The 17,796-nt window shown below is 35.4% G+C and overlaps 1 protein-coding gene across 1 annotated transcript in view; it reads right to left on the reverse strand.

Moving 5' to 3' along the window:
• The window catches only part of EXOC4 (exocyst complex component 4), a 640,998-nt gene that overhangs the window by 594,048 nt on the left and 29,154 nt on the right, over nt 1-17,796 (reverse strand). Inside the window, exon 3 of the mRNA XM_039860921.1 lies at nt 16,943-17,137. Within this exon, the coding sequence (XP_039716855.1) occupies nt 16,943-17,137 (195 nt within the window). The remainder of the gene's footprint in view (nt 1-16,942; nt 17,138-17,796) is intronic.

A 17,796-nucleotide genomic window follows, 5' to 3' on the forward strand; every position in this document is an offset into this window, starting at 1 on the left:
TTCTGAGTAGTGTGGTAAAATTTCACCCCATCCATTTCCATCCTGCCCTGGATATGAATCACCCCTTTGTCCAGCATATCCACACTATATATGCTACCTGCCCGTCAGTCTCTCAGCAGCCATCTAAGTTATCAGACCCACTGTTGTGGTGTTGAAGTGCTATGTTCAGGTCACCCTTATTTTACTTAATGGCCCTAAAGTGCAAGAGTAGTGATGCTGGCAATTTGAATATGCCAAAGAGAAGACATAAAGTACTTCCTTTAGGTGAAAAGGTAAAAGCTTTCAACTTCAGAAAAAAATCGCAAGCAAGATCGCTAAGATCTATAGTTGGAACGAATCTTCTATCTGTGAAACTGCCTAATTTATAAGTTAAACTTTATAGCAGGTATGTATCTATAGGCAGAAACATAGTATACACAGGGTTTGGTGCTATTTGCGGTTTCAGAAATCCACTGGAGATCCTGGAACATATGCCCAGTGAATAAGGGGGCACTACTGCATAACGTGGATAGGCCTACTTCTTTCTTTGAAGGATTTAACATCTAAGACAATGCTGAAGAAAACAATCCCGATAAACAAGAAGGCATCTAAGATACCAAAACAAATCCATACATCCAAATTTATACCCACACACATTGCCTATCAATGGACACAAGTAAAATGACCTCTCCCATTAAATGATTATATCATTAAGTCTCATAAGAACTCCATGTTTTCATTTATAGTTTATATCGACTTTCAAAGTTAGCCTTTTAAAACTAAGACTAAATAAAAGCATACTATAAAATTTTTAATAATTCTCATGATGATCATGAATCGGAGCTTGGTTAGCCTACATCTACATGTATGTCTACATAGAGTCTTTCTCGTATACACACACACACACACAGAGGTCAGTGCAATTTTTACATGAATGCTACATGTGGACGATAGCAATCATCACTTCTCCTTGGCCTATTCCAGTTTGACAGAAGAAATGGTTTTGAACAGTGAACAGGAGATAAACTATGGAGAGGAAGATAATCCTGGTGTAAACTTCAATTTAGGAGATTTTAACACAAAAAGGATTGGATGAATAAAAATGGTGTAGGAATGCCTACAACAAATGGAGACGATGGACTTGGGGAACCTAGAGCAACACATTTTGAAACCAAAGTGATAACTGCAAAGGGAAAAAAAAAACCAGTATGTATGATATGATCCCATTTATCCATGTATGTAAAATTATATTTGGCTTTACATATAAAAATCTTGCATTTCTTAATAAAAAGATTAAAGTGAATAGTATATTCTAGGTATTATTCCTTAAGAGAAAAAAAGGAGGGGGTAGAAAAATACAAAGAATGCAATTATAATAACAAAGAAGAGATGACTACAAGCTGAACTCAGAGGGAAAAGAACACTACCAAGCTCCCCAAAGGGAGTAGCGTACCATGACTATTATCTGCTCACACTTCTAAATATTCCTAATTTGATAAAGGTATTAATTAATACTGACTGTAGGCTAAAAACATTAAATGTAATTACGCATACAAACATGCTTCTAAAAAAGAGAGCATTTATACGGAAGCAATAGACAACAGAAGCCATGAAACAAACAGTGATAAATATTGATCACAGATCTATACCAATATTCACGGACACTGAGGAGATCGTGGTCAGTAAATATAAAAACCTTGGTAGCTGCCCAATGCAAGCTGGCTTAAGAAGGGAGGAAGCTGCAATGGCTTACTCATGTGATGTGCTATAATCAAATGTCAGTAGCAAACAAGTTTCCTTAAGTTAACCGAGAAAGAATCAGGAATGAAACAGTGACAAGCCCTGGGCCAGCTCTGCCCTCTGAAGCCCCCCAGTTCATTTTCATGCTGACTTGCAACTGCCCCTGCTACACGAGCCCCTGGGCCTTACGCAAGCTGCCAGCCATTCCAAATAGAAAGGCAGCCTCACAAAATGACCAAAGTGTCCCCAAGGAGGAAAAACAACAACAAATTCATTTACACTTATGCTCTAAAATGGATTTTAACTTGGGTTGCTATCAGAGAAAAGAGGATGCATTAACCTTTAGTGACATCGAGATCCGGAAAATGAAAAATAATTTGGTAAACCACTGGCCCATCATGTAGCCTTATCCCTTAAGGTAATTAAATCCAGCTGAGATATTTAAGCTTAAAAACCACCCACTGCACAGCCAGGTTGATTTGTTTGTAGGAATTTGCATGAAGATTTTTAACCCAAACTGCTCACGTTCCAAATACGAAATTATATGGCAATGTCAACTTTCAAAGCCACTTGATTAAATTTTTTTTAAATATAGATAAAGCACTCAGCACAGTGCCTGGCACATACTGAGGTTCACTGAAATTATTTTTAACAGAATCTACTTATTCTGTGGATAAAGAAAGACGGTTTTTCAATGCAGCATTTTCAATAAAGTGCTATTTCCTTCACAGAACCATTATAACCATTTAGATGACAAACTTTCTGAATATGACCCCAAATACAAATACAATTAACCCACATGCACACACACATACATGCATACACACACATATATATATACACATACATGCATACACACATACACACACACACACACACACACACACACACACACGAAGTTGTCTTAAATTCAAAGATCTGAAAAACCACAAAGAATAGAGAATAGGCTCTTATTTCTATGTGAAAATACAGTGCTTATTTTCAGGTCTTCTCCTATTAAAAGTCTATTTATAAATCTACAATTATGGAAGCTGGGCAAGGTCACTGTCTTCCCCTACTCTAAACTCACTCAAACCAATTTAAAGGAAATAGTTGTCAATGCAACATTTGATCTCTAGAACCTCAGTTAGAGGCCTGACATTTATCTTATCTGGTTGTAAGTAGCCTGTACCATGAAGTTTACACACAAAGAAAACCTTCATGAGGCAGCACAATCAACCCAACCAACACCACTGACAGTTGATTCTGCTGTACTGGGGGGTCTGGTTTCCAGGCACTTATTAACAACTAAGGCTTCACTAGGAGAGGAATCCATTTACATTTAGGAATGAGCATAACCACTAATAAAAATACAACTAAAGAGATTTTTTTAATATACGAGAAATGGTTATTTTATAAATTTCACTGTTCTGCAAATTTAATGACTACAGAGCTCTTAAAATAACATTAATGAAACATCAACAGAAATTCAAGAGAAGCAGCTGAATCAAAGTAAATGGTCTCACAGGTTATTGGCTATGAGAAATTATCAAAATTGGGTTTATAAGTGTGATACACTTATAAGTGTGAATAATGTCATAAATATATATATATTAAAATTACAGGACAAAATGTAGCAGATGAATGATCAGACAACATACAGTATAACTGTTCATTGGTAAATACTGTCTATACATCTACTCACAAATCAAATATCATTCATTTGTGGCCCAAATGATTTCTACTATGACCTTTTAGAATTCTCAAGTATGCCACACCATTTTTTTGTGTGTGTGATAGATACCACACAATGAGCCAAATAAATGTATTTAGAATTTTTTTACATGTATTTTCAAAAATGTTGTTTTGGGGAAAAAAGATACTATTAGAAGGGAATTTTTTCATAGAACTCCAGTTATTATCTAACAGAACACTGGGTTCTACTCGACACAGTTTGAAATTGCTCATATAGATAACAGAACTGTTTTAAAGTTGAAAACAAATATTTCTGTTAGAATTAGGAAAATAAGCAAACATTTACAAAACACATAATACTGACCAGGACAATATGTTTGGCTATTAGAATCCTACCCACTAAAACAGAAATTTTGAAAAGTGTATCCTTAACTCAAAAAATAGGTCAAAGGTACTGTTAAAATGTACACAATCAAGAATTGTCTGGTATTCAAAAATTTCACCTTGAGATAAGAGGTAAGTCTACAACGAAATAAGTCTTTGTAATTAGGAACTATGGTACCCATATATTTTCTTTCCCAAATGTCTATTTCTCAGTTTCATTTTAGTTTAAATTAGGAATTATTATTTCATATTTAAGTGCTTATCTTCTGCTAGTATCACTCAAACTGATTAGGTAAAAATATCTAGTTTCGTGCTTTAATGTAAACCAATGAAAATTGGCCATTCTCAACAGCAGCTTAGCTTCCTTAATAAAAAAAGCTAGAAAGGAAGCTACTGGTCTTTTTTAAATTTTTGTTTGGAGGAGGTGAGATATACAAAGGTAAATGACATTAGTAACTGTTTCTAAATAGAACTAGCTTCAAGCCAAAAAAAAAAAAGAAGAAGAAGAAAAACTCAAGTATAAACAAACCAACCTGATAACTAAACCATCTGCTAGCTAATGAAAATGCTTATTTTGGCAACTATATTCCCTAAGAAAGCAAATGTTTGCCACTGTTGAGTCCAAAACAAATATTTCCTTCAGGACTCTGATAGTTATGTGGTTCCAAAATGTTTTATCATTTTTCAATAGGTCAGTATGTCTCCCTTAAGGAAGCATTTTTCTAGTAAGACATACATTCTGAAAGTCACCTTGGCCCAACTTACCAATACAGTAAAAAGATATGAAATTAGACTATTCCAGAGAACTGATACCTTCTCCTTTCTTACATATATGACACAAATTAAACTGTTAGAACAGTCTTAAGAACACCAAAAATCTTTGTCTACAAACAAAGAAACACATCTTGAAACCCAGAAGAGGAAGATGTTTTAGGATCCAGTAGACTCAGGTCTGCCAATGACTGAAGGCCTCAGGGCTATTGACAGTTTGGTACTTAAGACAGACTTCCCAGGAAAGCTGCTGGCACAAGGCAAGGCTGAGTGCCTGGAGCAAGAACACTCTTTTTTCCCCCTAACTCCTCGGCTTGTAGCTAGTCGACAGTGATCAAATCAAGCAATCAAAAATGCCCATTCTTAAAATCGGTTTGCTAACATAATATTGATCTGACCCATTCAGGTGCCCCTTCTCCCTCAGGAAACCCAATATCTATAATGTAGACTCAGCATGCTCTCACCATTAAAAACAGGATGCTGTCTACCTCCATTCTCCCTTCATTACTGCCAGGGTTATTGCACGTTTTTATTTAATAAACCTTCATCAGCTCAAATGAAGGGTTGTTATTAGTTGAGCTAACAGCCAAATGATAATGCTCCAGAGAGATATCAGTGCTTGTTGGTGCATTAACAAAGAGAGGAGAAAGGCTGAGGTCAAGCATGTGTCAATGTAAATGAGGCGGTATTAGGTACCAAAGGCTTAATGCAATAGACTGCCTGGGAGATAATGGAATTTCCAGGATAAAGCAAATGAGATGAAGTTATTGATAAGTGAACGAAGGGAGGGGGGCTGTAAGATAAAGTGCTGTCAAAGAAAAGGCCTTTTACTTCTGAATATCTTCTTCAAAGTATCTTCAAATCTCTTAGAAAACAAAACTCAAAAGAGATCAAATGTGACTTCTAGCTTTATGAACAATAACCTATTACTGCTATGAAACACAGACTTCTAAAAGCATACCATTTTATTATTTTTAAGCTTTCTTTGGCGTTTCCCCCTTATTTTTATTTTCATTTTGTTTTGTTTTTTTTTCTTAAACATCAGGGCATTCTACCACAAATTATTCTTATATTTTATTAAAGCAAAAGTCTTTCTCTTGTAGGGAGGAAAAGCCAGGTCTTCCTAAGATAGTCCATCAGCCCAAGCCTCACAGAATGACAGTATCTGAGGAATAAAATATAAGAACTTTCAATTGTAAAGTACATTTAAAGGTTGTCAAAACTGAGGTCCTGCCCCAATTCTACACATTAAAAAAAAAAAAAGGTGAGGCACAGAAATATATTTTTCTTACCCTTTATTTTTCTTACAAATTACAGAAGTTATAAACACTCAATCAAGAAAACTTGTAAAACACAAAGGAAAAAGATGGCCATATTCTCAATAATTAGACAATATATTTTAAACTGACTCCTTCCAATCATTGTCCATACAGAATTTTTTAAAAACCGTTATTTTTAAATGTTTTCATTTGGCAATATATTGGGAACACCTGACATCACTAAATATGATTTTCAGTATTTTCATACTAGTCTCTTATGACTATTCCACAAATGACTTTAACCAATTCCCATACTTAATTGCTAATTATTTTTACTTTCATAAATCTTACTGTGAGAATTATCCTTGTATACATATTTCTGAACACATAACAACTGAAATTCTTAATTTTTCCTTAACACAACATTCTAGAAGTAGAATTCCAAGACCATAGTTATGCACATATCTAGGGCTTCTGATGCATAACGTCAAATTACGACCCTTTTTTGTTCTATATGTACTTAAAACAGATCTGATCAATTATTTTCCTGATGAAATTAAACTATACCTAACACCTTATGAGAAAGATAAGAATTGTAATTGCTTATGAAATAATCTCATGAAAAGATCCTTGTTCCTAATCTTATGATCCCTTCAATTCTCAGTTTCCATCAGTGCTCCATAAAGAGAGCATTGAAACCTAGGTTTCTTCTCCAAAATACAAGAGACCGCTAGGCAAGATATTCTCATTTAACAAGTGTCCCAAAGACACTTATATTTGTCATCTTACTTGTTATTCTAAGACAAGAAAAAGTTGACAAAAGACGTCTCTGAAAATCACTTCAGGCTCACGCTTATATCAAGACAATTCACCCACACTCTGCAAGAGCCCCGAATCCATTAGAAATGCTCAGTACTTACACAGCTCTTTACTAACATAAGCTATTAAAATCCCACAAAAGAATGCAAAAAGGATATGACGGGTATTTTTTGGGTTTTTTCCCCTCCATTTTAAGAACTAAGCAACCACAAGTAATTAGTACTGGGATGAATCTCAGAGAAAATATACCTCTTTAACAAGCCCCTCCCATCTTCTCAAGCCAAGCTAAAGCTCAGACCATCATCAGATACAGAGGGCTCCCATGAACAACGTGTATTGTCACCTGCTGCAATTTACACATATCTAGGATCCCCATCTGGCCAAGACTGACCAGTCAAAAACCTGTTCAAACAAGTTCATGTGTGAGGCTGAAACCAGAATATGACGGAAGATGTCAGCAAAGGACTTGTGTATTATTCTTGATTTAGATCATTCCTCCTACAGACTAACGTATGTAAACGTGAACACACACATACACATACAGTTATCTGATTAAAACATGTATGCATTTGTGACGGAAGCACCAAGGAGATAAATCACTCAATGTAAACAAGCCCAAGACTATACTGCTTTTTCTTTTTACCTAATCCTGTGTGATAGTGATGACAATGCTACCTATAGCATTTGAAATTTGTATATTGCCTTATATTTTGTTACAAAGCACTTTACCTGTAAAAAATTTCATTTTTATTCAAAAAAGAGAGAGAGAAAGTGATTTGTCTAAGCTCACAGAACTGGTGAATTGTTAGGTCCGGACTGGAATTAAGAACATCTGGCTTTTAAATCCATTTTGTTTGCACTATAGCACCTAGCCACCACCTGTCAATAAATTCATTTTTACCCCAATTTCAATCCATTAAATCTCAGCAATATATCAGGTAAGAACCCCACAGTAAAGATGCAGGAATCAGCACCAAGATGACAGCTCTGATGAGTGCTAAGTCAGCCCAAACCTAAAAAGCATCTACTTTAAACATTAAACAGAACTCATACTGACAAAGTAATTTTGCTATAAAATCAGAATAAAAGTTAAATACTCATCAGCTCTATCCAAAAACTGCAACAGAGGATGGCAACAAAGCAACATTAGTCAAACTCCAACATTTGTACATAAACATGAGGATAGCACTGTGATGTCTCTCCTATGCAAATACTTGGTTTATAACTTCTTAGAGCTGGTGTTAAAGTCAACGGCAATTTGTTTTCGCTTTATTGCATAGCATAGGCAACATCCGACATCAACACTTCCAAATTTGTCTATACATTGGAATCACCTGGAGAATGTCAAAAATTACTGAAGCTAGTGTCCCACCCCCAGATTTCAATGTAATCGGTCTAGGCTATGACCTGGGTTTTGGAATTCCTGAAGGATTCCCTAATGTGAAGAGTTTGGGAATCACTGCCCTGCAGCCAACTGAGAGAACTGAAAATTGCTGAACCTTATGATGCTTAGTGCAATAAAACAATTTCTATTTGCTTCAAAATAAAAGAGGCAACTAAAGAACAGATAAAAGTGCAAACTAAAAGGAAAGGAAATCCAGTGCAATAACTTGGTTCCTAACAGTATGGCTTTTAGAAACAGGCCTTCAAAAACAAATCTAAATGAAAAGAGCATTGAGCAGCAATGATGCCCTATACATTTACTCTCTAGGTAAGAAATAAAGCTGCCGCACTAAGGCTACTCAATTTTGGACACAAAAACCAAGGTTATTTGTTTAATAACTTTATTTTCAGCTTTTCCTAAATCTTTTTGAAAAGAAGATCAGATGTTTGAGGGGAAAAAAGGGGTCTCAAATGCAGCTAGAAGCAGCTACAGCTGACCACCCTATTTAAAAAGCAAACTGTCATACTACCCCACTCCCAGTATTCCTGGTCCTCTTTATCATATGAGAGACACTGTATTTGTTCATCATCTGTCTCTCCCTACTAGTGTGTAAGCTCCTTCAAGGTTAAGAGGTTAAGACTACCTTCACAAATGCATATAGACCAACAACACAGGTGATCAACAATGGCCTCACATTCATTTGTCTGTCAATCAAAATATGTGCTAGATTCTTTCTGATAAATTATTAGTACAGAATACCAGCATTGGTTACTCAAGTTAATATTCTACACTAGGAACAGATGGGCTTTAATGGTGGCTATTTCATTATTGATCCCGATACACTTTTTACTAAGTTATAAAGAAATCTATATGGAATACTGAAACATTTCTGCAGAGTCAATGAACCACTTTCAGGAAAGTACAATAAGTTTACTAGAATATTCCAACTCCTGATATTTTTAGAGCTTTCGCCTCAATACCATTTCCAGAGTCATGATGAGGAAAAAACAGTCTTGTGAGATCTCAGAAATTTTCAAGCCAGATGAAAGAGATGTGTGTTTTGGCCCCTTTTTCCTTACTTATACATTAATCATTTGATAGTGGATGCATGATCACCCCTTCCCTGACCATAATATGAGAAAAGAATTACTCTATTTACCAATGACACAGTTTTACTGGCACCAGTAGGAGCAACCTAGTTGGTCCACTGGTCCTGCTATCTAAGCACTGACAAAAAGAATAGTTTAAGATCAACTACTCTCACATTAAACATTTTTGATGAGCGCCCTCCAACACTGAACTGGCTTATATCAAATTACAATACTCAGCAGAATAACACGTTACTTAAGAGTAGATTTTCCAACAAACTGATCTTGGATAGTTTACCAACAAATTACATTGCTTATAATTAAACAGTCACTGGATACCCTTGAATATGTAATGGATGTCGGGTGAAGAGGTAACTGATGACACAGAATCCGAAATTTGTCCATACCAATTCTCAAAAATAAGGCACAGAATTTTGAGGTCTTGACCATCCATTAATGCGTTAGAGCAGACTAGACTTGTTTTCTGAGAAAAATCGTATCTCTGCCTGCAGTAATTTCTTTGACTGTATAAAATGCAGAGTAGTCCTTCATTCTATCTGTCCATGTTAAGGAAGAAGAAAAGAAATCAAAAATGCTTAACTTGCCAATCCTACCGCAACTCTTATCAGCTCAAAACAAGTCCGCCTCAGAGACAAAGAAACATGTCTCACATGAAAGAACAGAACAAAGTTCCAGAAAAAGAACTAAACAAAATGGAGACAAGCAATCAACCAGATGCAGAGTTCAAAACACTGGTTATAAGGATACTCAGTGAACTTAGGGGAAGAGTAGATGAACTCAGAACTTAAAAGATAGAAAAAATTAAAGATGGAAAACATAAAAGAAAACCAGTCAGAAATGAATTCAATATCTGAGATAAAGAATACATTAGAGGGAATCAACAGATTGGATGAAGCAGAGGATTAAATCATCGACAGAGGATGGGGTAGCAGAGGATACCCAATCAGAACAGCAACGAGAAAGAAGAATTCAAAAGAATGAGGACAGTTTAAGAGGCCTCTGGGACAACATCAAGCATATCAACATCCACATCATAGGGATACCAGAAGGAGAAAAGAGAAAGGAATTGAAAACCTGTTTGAAGAAATGATGATGGGAAAACTTCCCTAACCTGGTGAAGGAAACAGTCAAACAACTCCAGGTAGCTCAGAGAGTCCCAAACAAAATGAACTCAAAGAGGTCCACACCAAGACACATCATACGTAAAATGCCAAAGGTTAAAAACAAAGAGAATCTTAAAAGCAGCAAGAGAAAAGCAATTAGTTACCTATAAAGAAGCTCCTATAAGACTGTCAGCCAATTTCTCAACAGAAACTTTGCGGGCCAGAATGGACTGGCATGAAATATTCAAAGTGATGAAAAGCAAGGACCTATAACCAAGATTACTCTACCCAGCAAAAATATCATTTAGAATCAAAGGACAGATAAAGAGCTTCCCAGATAAGAAAAAGCTAAAAGCGTTTGTCACCACCAAGGCAGTATGACAAGAAATGTTGGGAGGACTTAAGGAAAAAAAAAACAAAAAAGATTTAAAATATGAATAATAAAATGGTAATAACTATATATCAATAATTACTTTCAAAGTAAAGGGATTAAATGCTCCAATCAAAAGATAGGGGGGCTGAAAGGATAAGAAAACAAGACCCTTACATATGCTGCCTACAAGAGACTCACTTCAGATCAACAGACACACACAGACTATAAGCAAAGGGATGGAAAAAGATTTCATGAAAATGGAAATGAAAAAAAAGCTGTGGTAGCAATACTTATACCAGACAACAGAAATCCCATTTCTGGGTATTTAACCAAAGAAATCCAAAATACTACTTTGAAGGGATATTCGCATCCATATGTTCATTGCAGCATCATTTACAACAGCGAAGATATGGAGGCAATCTGGGTGTCCATCAATGAGTGAATGGATAAAGAGGCAGTGGTTCATCTATACAATGTACTTTTTACTCAACCATAAAAAAGAATGAAATCTTGCCATCTGAAACAACATGGATGGACCCAGAGGGTATTGTGCTGAGTGGAGAAAGACAAATACTGTATGATTTCACTTACACGTGGAGTCTAAAGAACAAAACAAAACAGAAACAAACTCATAGATACAGAGAACATGTTGAAAGCTGCCAGATGGGAAGGAAGTGAGGAGGTGGGTGAAAAAGAGAAAGGGATAAGAAGTACAAATTAGTAGTTGCAAAACAGTAATGGGGATGGAAAAGTACAGCATAAGGAATATAGTCAATAATATTGTAATAACTGTATGATGTCAAATGCATACTAGACTTACCGGGGTGATCGCTTCGTAAATTATGTAAATGTCCAATCTCTATGTTGTACACCTGAACTTAATAATATTGTATGCCAACGACAATCGAAAAATAAAAAATATTTTTTTTAAAAAAAGTCTGCCTCAGAACAGTTTTTGAGATTATAACATGGGAGCCATCATCAAATCCTTTCTTATCGTATCAGTAAAAATAATTAATTATAAATAACATTTCCAAGCACTTACTATGTATACTGTGCCTACTTTATATATATACCTTAATATCTCTTAATCCCTTCAAGAATCTCTTAGAATAAGAATCCTTTATTCTAAACTCCAACTTTCAGCAAAGTCAAATTAAATAATTAGCCCCAAGTCATCGAGCTAGCAAAAATCAAAGCTGTATTCAAGCTCAGGTTCACCTGTCCCACACTAAGACCCATGCTGACATCTTGAATGTTGTCCAACAATTGCAGAGGATCTTGTAAAATGAAAATATTACAAATATAATTATTTTTATTATAGGGACTTAAAAAACTATGCAGTTAAATAGCTACCTTATTCTCTTTATTCCAGATGTGGCCACATTTTCACAGTGTAAGTGAAATAATTCCACCATCCCAGTCTCTGAGCAAAGCGCTCTAGGATCCTCTGGGAAGAAGGCAGCTACGTAAATATAAGTTATTATAATTATCATAATAATCCTTACCTGACTACATAGCCAAGGAGTCTCTTTAAAAAGGCATATAAATTTTTAAAAGGACAAAATGATTAGGAAACATTCAAAATCTCTCCAATCTCCAGAAGACTTAGAAACGAAGAAATTATTTTAGTCACAAGCCTTGTGACTGTCAGCTAAAGTGCTTCCAAACTACTCACGCTGGCTTGGTGCCCACTGATTGAATACAATTATGAATTGACTTCTACGGGTTGATAAATCAGAACTTGTGTAAGTGGTTTACAAAGCTCATCTGTACAATTCTAGTTTGATGCAGAATTCCATACAAATTTTCCTTTAAAAAAAGTTTATAAAAACATTAACTATCATGTAATACCTTCCTGCTTAGCTCATGCCATTGGGAAGAAGCTGCTATTCTTATATTAATAATTCTTCCCAGAATTAATCAGTCATTGTACATTAGAACCAGCAGCTGGAGTGTTTTGAGTGATAATGAAACCTGTAACAAGGCATCTTCAGCCGTCTTTTCAAGACAATAAGGGAATTAAAATTTCAATTTAAATGCAGAGGTTTGAAACACGCTTCACTGGCAAAATTACTTCAATTAATGTGAGTGGAATACAAAGGACAGACTGCAGAAATGTGATGCAGCAACCAGAAATTATGTCATTAATGTGTTTGCATCAACCTAGCACAATGACTGCAAAGGTCTAATTTAAACCACACATATCGCAAAGCTACAGGCTACAATATAAATCAAGTCTCTGATTTCAATGTGACGAATACAGGCTTCTTGTTGGATCACTTTTAGCTTTTTGTAAGCTAACAGCAGCTGTTTACCTTGAAGGAGGAAACAAAAGGCCATGCCTATTTGCAGACATTCCCTGTCATGACAATTTAATTATTTTATGCAATACTCAGGTTATCATATCAAAAGAAATAAATATCCCATCTAGAAGCCAAGTCTATAGCTATTAGACCCGTCTAATGGTAGAGTAGGAATTGTAGAAGCTGACAAGAGCCATGGGTCATCACTGATTTATTTAATCTGGATTTATTAACCTGAATAGGGATTAAATTACTGGACATCTGCACCTGCCTTAAAATAAAAATGCAAAATCTTTTGTCAAACAAATCCAAAGAAATCAGAGGGTTTTGAAAGGCTGGATTTTTGTCTTTTCTCTGATGTCTTTTAGCAAAGACTTCCATTTGGACCCTTCTGATGCCTTAACGCAGATTTTACTTCTAATAGCACAAAACCATAAGAAAAGGAAACGTGATTATTTCTTCATACGAAGTCCAATGAAAGAGCAATTATAGACGTTACTATTCATTCTTACAAACATAAAGCCAAATTGAAGAATGTATCCGACCTTTTAAGCACACCTTAAACCCTATCTCCATGAAATCTTTATTGTAGATTAGGATATGCCAACTCCCCAGATCATGCAAAGCAGCTACGTCATCTAGAAAAATGGGGATGATATTAGAAACCTATCTCTTATATATTGTTAAGAGAATTAAATGCATTGACAGATTTAATATGCTTAAAATGGTACCAGTACATAGTAAATGCTCAATCCATATTATTATTGTTGCTTATTAAAAAAACAAAGGCAAAATATCAGAAACTAGAGAAACTTGCCATTAAAAACAACAACAACAAAAATAACAAAAAGGTAAAAATCAGACCAGAGCAGAGGTCGTAGAAAGAAATTGCCTTTTTCTGTTTAGTAGTATGAAAGTCTTTCACACAGTTACCCATTTGGCTAATGATCTGTGAACTCTGACTATATGAGGTGCAATATGCTAAGTACAGGACAAAAAATAGATTAAGATATAGCCCCTGCCCTCACTGACCTACCATACAAATGACAGCAATTGTATTACAGTGAAATATATACAGCTTATGGAAACAAAGAAAAGCATCTATTCATGTTAAGTATACAGATAAATAATTTTTTTAAAAAAGAAAAGAATCTAATTTACCTGGGACATTCAGAGATTTATTCTTAAAGGATAAATCATAATTTTCCAGGCAAACAGGATTGGGATTAGTTTCAGGGAAATATGTAATCAATTAAAAAAAAAAATCTATTGCATCCCTATACATCAGCAACAACTGGAAATTATAATAGAGCCATTGTATTAAAAAAGCAAAAAATGAATACTCAGAAACAAGATATATGTAATACAGTATCTCTAAGAAATGCATTATAAGCCTTATAAAAGACATAAATGAAGACTTCAATTAATGAGACATATCCTGTTTACTGAAAACCTCGATATTACAAAGATAAAATTCTCTTAAGTTTAATCAAAATCCCATCACACTTTTTGTAGAACTTGGCAAGCTGATACTAAAATTCATATGAAACAGTAAAGGGCCAAGAATAGCATAGGCTATTCTGAATAGTAAGATAAGGGAATGTCTTCCCCTGCTATCAAGATATATCATAAAATTATAGTAATTAGAACAGCATAGTTTTGGTGCAGATACAGTTGAGATCAACTGAACAAAATAAAGAGCTCAAAAACAGAACCATGGATATGTGAAAATTTAGTATGGGACCAAGACGGCATTAAATCAGTAGGAAACGGATTCAATAAATGGTCTGAGCCAAGTGGCTATTTATACAAAAGACAAACTTAGATCCCCGATTCATACCATATATGAAAATAGGCTCTAAATGGGTTAAAGAAGACATAAGAGATTCTCTTTATATGACATTGGAATCGAAAAAAGATTTTTCTTAAAATAAAAATCACATAAGAAAAAAAGAATAAGAAATTTTATTGCATTAAATTTTAAAACTTTATAATAAAAGACACTATAAACAATGTAAAAAGATATACCACCAACTGAGAGAACACATTTACAATCCATCTAACAGACACAGGATTAGTATCCAGAATATATAAAGAACTAGAAAAAGAAAAACAAAACTTCTGGGAAATGTATCTCATATACTTGCACTTTTCTGAAGGTGACTGCTCTTCCTTCCCACCCCATACCCCAGGTTCCCCACACCGCCCAGCCCCTTGGTTTTAGTTAGAACTGATAATCACAGTATCCAAGTCGGCCCAATCTAGATCCTACCCCCATATTAAGAAAGATTATTTTCCTCTACAAAGCCGAAGAAATGTATGCTACAACCTACACCCTTCTCCCTAAACACCCAAACTTCACCCACATGTGTAAGAAACATCTACAGTAGAACAAGACATGCAAAAGAACATACGCTGGCATTCCACACACATGGCTGTCCTTTTAGCAGATCGGTTACCCGAGTAAAGCAATTCTGTTCCTGAGGCTAGCTACAGTTGTATTTCTGTAACTTGCAACCATGAACTTAAAGTTATTTAATGGGATCCTTAAGAAAATATGTCAAAAAAAGAGACAGTATTCATTATTGATTAGCTCTTAATAAATTAGCCCTTAAGTAATAAGACCATAAAACAAAAATCTGAAATCCTAAAAGAAACATAATTAAGAGAAATAGAATTTATTTCTATTTCTATTTTTAACCTATTTTTAACATATGGCACTTAGTAAAAGCAGGCCTGCCACAAAAAATTGTGATTCAAATAGATGTGTATAAGCTAAATATATGTTTATCTATTTTGATTGCTGAATCTTGATAATTTAGCACATTTATGCGTTCCTAACATGTAAACCAAGAGTTAACCTGAAAGGTGACATTTTTCTTTTGTCAGACACCCTATAGTCATTATTACAGATGTCACTATGAACAAGATACTGAAAAGATCCAATTCTTCTGCCACCCAAGAGCAGATCGTTATTAACCTCCTTCCACTGTAGAAACAGACTATCCACTCCCACTACATAACCGGTTTTAATACATGATAGAATATCATGGCACGTCTCACCTCTAGGATACCAGATTTCCTTAAAAGCCTCTTATGAGGGACTTATGGCAAAATTCTTCTTGAAAGTCTAAATGAATTAGAACCAATTAGAAGATTTAACCCATTTCTCCCAATAATTCCTCTCAGTACCTTTTCCAGAGTTAGAGCCAATCTAATTTGGTGAAACAAAGATGAGACTTTCACCTGTCATGGAAAAGAAAATTCAAATACACTCCATCTGCTACTGAGGGCTTCTGTAGTCCTCAGACAACTTGGAATGAGATGGAGGGGAGGTGTCTGTGTGGGGTGGGGAGGTCGACAGAGCAGCCCTCTCCAAGAGCCACAGGCCCCGGGAAAGTTAGGGTGACTAGACAGCAAGATGTGTGTTTTTACTTTTTATTCATCTTCCTGATGCTCAGCCACATGCACCACTAGTTGAGACCTTCTCTGAATTTCATTTTTAATTCAAAAAGTAGCAGAACAGATTAAGATCAAGACTAAAGGCTAAGCTGTGGAGTGCTTCTGCTTAACAAAGTTACTTCCATAATTACTCCCCCCAAATTATTTTATTTCTTATCAATCAATATAAAGGAAAAAACAGAGCCCTAATGTAAAAATTCTTTCAAAGAATTTGTGGAACATCAAGTTTACAAATCTCTTAAAGTTCTCTTTCATGTAGATTCCATTCTTTAAAATGAAACTATCTTCCTCTGAAGCTAAAACACCTCTCATTACTATTCCAACATGATTAAAGTACTGATTTCTTACCATTATATTTCTTGCCATTGTTCCAAGGGCAGACAATATATAAATAATAATCGCCTACCATTCCAAACACTGGAATTAGGAAGAGAATCAGCCAGGCTTTACCTGCAAAGGCTCATGAATCCCAAGAGGGCAGTTGGTAATGTGCTACGTGAATTACAGAATTCAGAGAGAACAAAAGGAATGCTTTGATATCTTAGCAGAAGTGGCCATGAGTGCAGGCTGTTCTCTTACCAGCATGTCGGTGGCACTGAGATAGTGCTTGCTGGCCATGCACTGTTCCAGCTTCTGAGGCACTTGCTTGATATTCTCAATCTCATCCAACAGGTTCAGTACATGCTTATGTTCAATTCCTTCAATCCACAATTTCCGAAGCTCATCCCGTTTGCAGTGCAACAGCATCTTGCATGAAAGCAGATTCTCTTTGACCTACAATAAATCAGATTCAATGTTGGGTCAGTCCAAAGTCTTGCCAGCCTAAACCCAAAAGCTGGTTAGTATCCTTCACTGGTACTACTGTAAGTAACAGGTCCTTGTTCCCACTCCCACATATTCCCCTTGGTTGGTCAGCTTACAAAATTCTAATCCTGGTTCTGACGCTGACTCACTTGGGTACCTCTCCACTTCTCTGTGTCTGTATTTTCTCTCCTGTGAAATGAGAAAACTACTCCTACTCTACCTTTGAGTGAATCTAGAAAAAATTACTTTGGATATAAAGTACTCTGAAAATGTGAATTACCACAATGACATTAATATGTTCAAAAAGGAACAATTGATATGAGAGTCCGTGCTATTATTTCTTCCCATTCTTCTTTCGTACTTCCTAGTCAAGCTAATAGGTCACGTGGTCCATCCTGTTAGATCAAGAACTTTAGCTGAATCTTTCAACCAAGGGACTGGCATTCATCTCAACTGACTAAAATGAAAATAAGGCTAGATTCCAGAAAAGAGTAGGCACATCCAGAGATAATCTCAAAATAAAAGAAATTAGGACATAAAGTTTTTCCATGCACTTTGATTTTTAAATATGAAGACAATCACAAGTGTTCTCATAGATTTGTATAGTTTAGTGACCAACACAGGCACAG

The sequence above is a fragment of the Pteropus medius genome, unplaced genomic scaffold (assembly GCF_902729225.1).
Source record: "Pteropus medius unplaced genomic scaffold, Ma_sr-lr_union100, whole genome shotgun sequence".
Lineage (NCBI taxonomy): Eukaryota > Metazoa > Chordata > Mammalia > Chiroptera > Pteropodidae > Pteropus > Pteropus medius.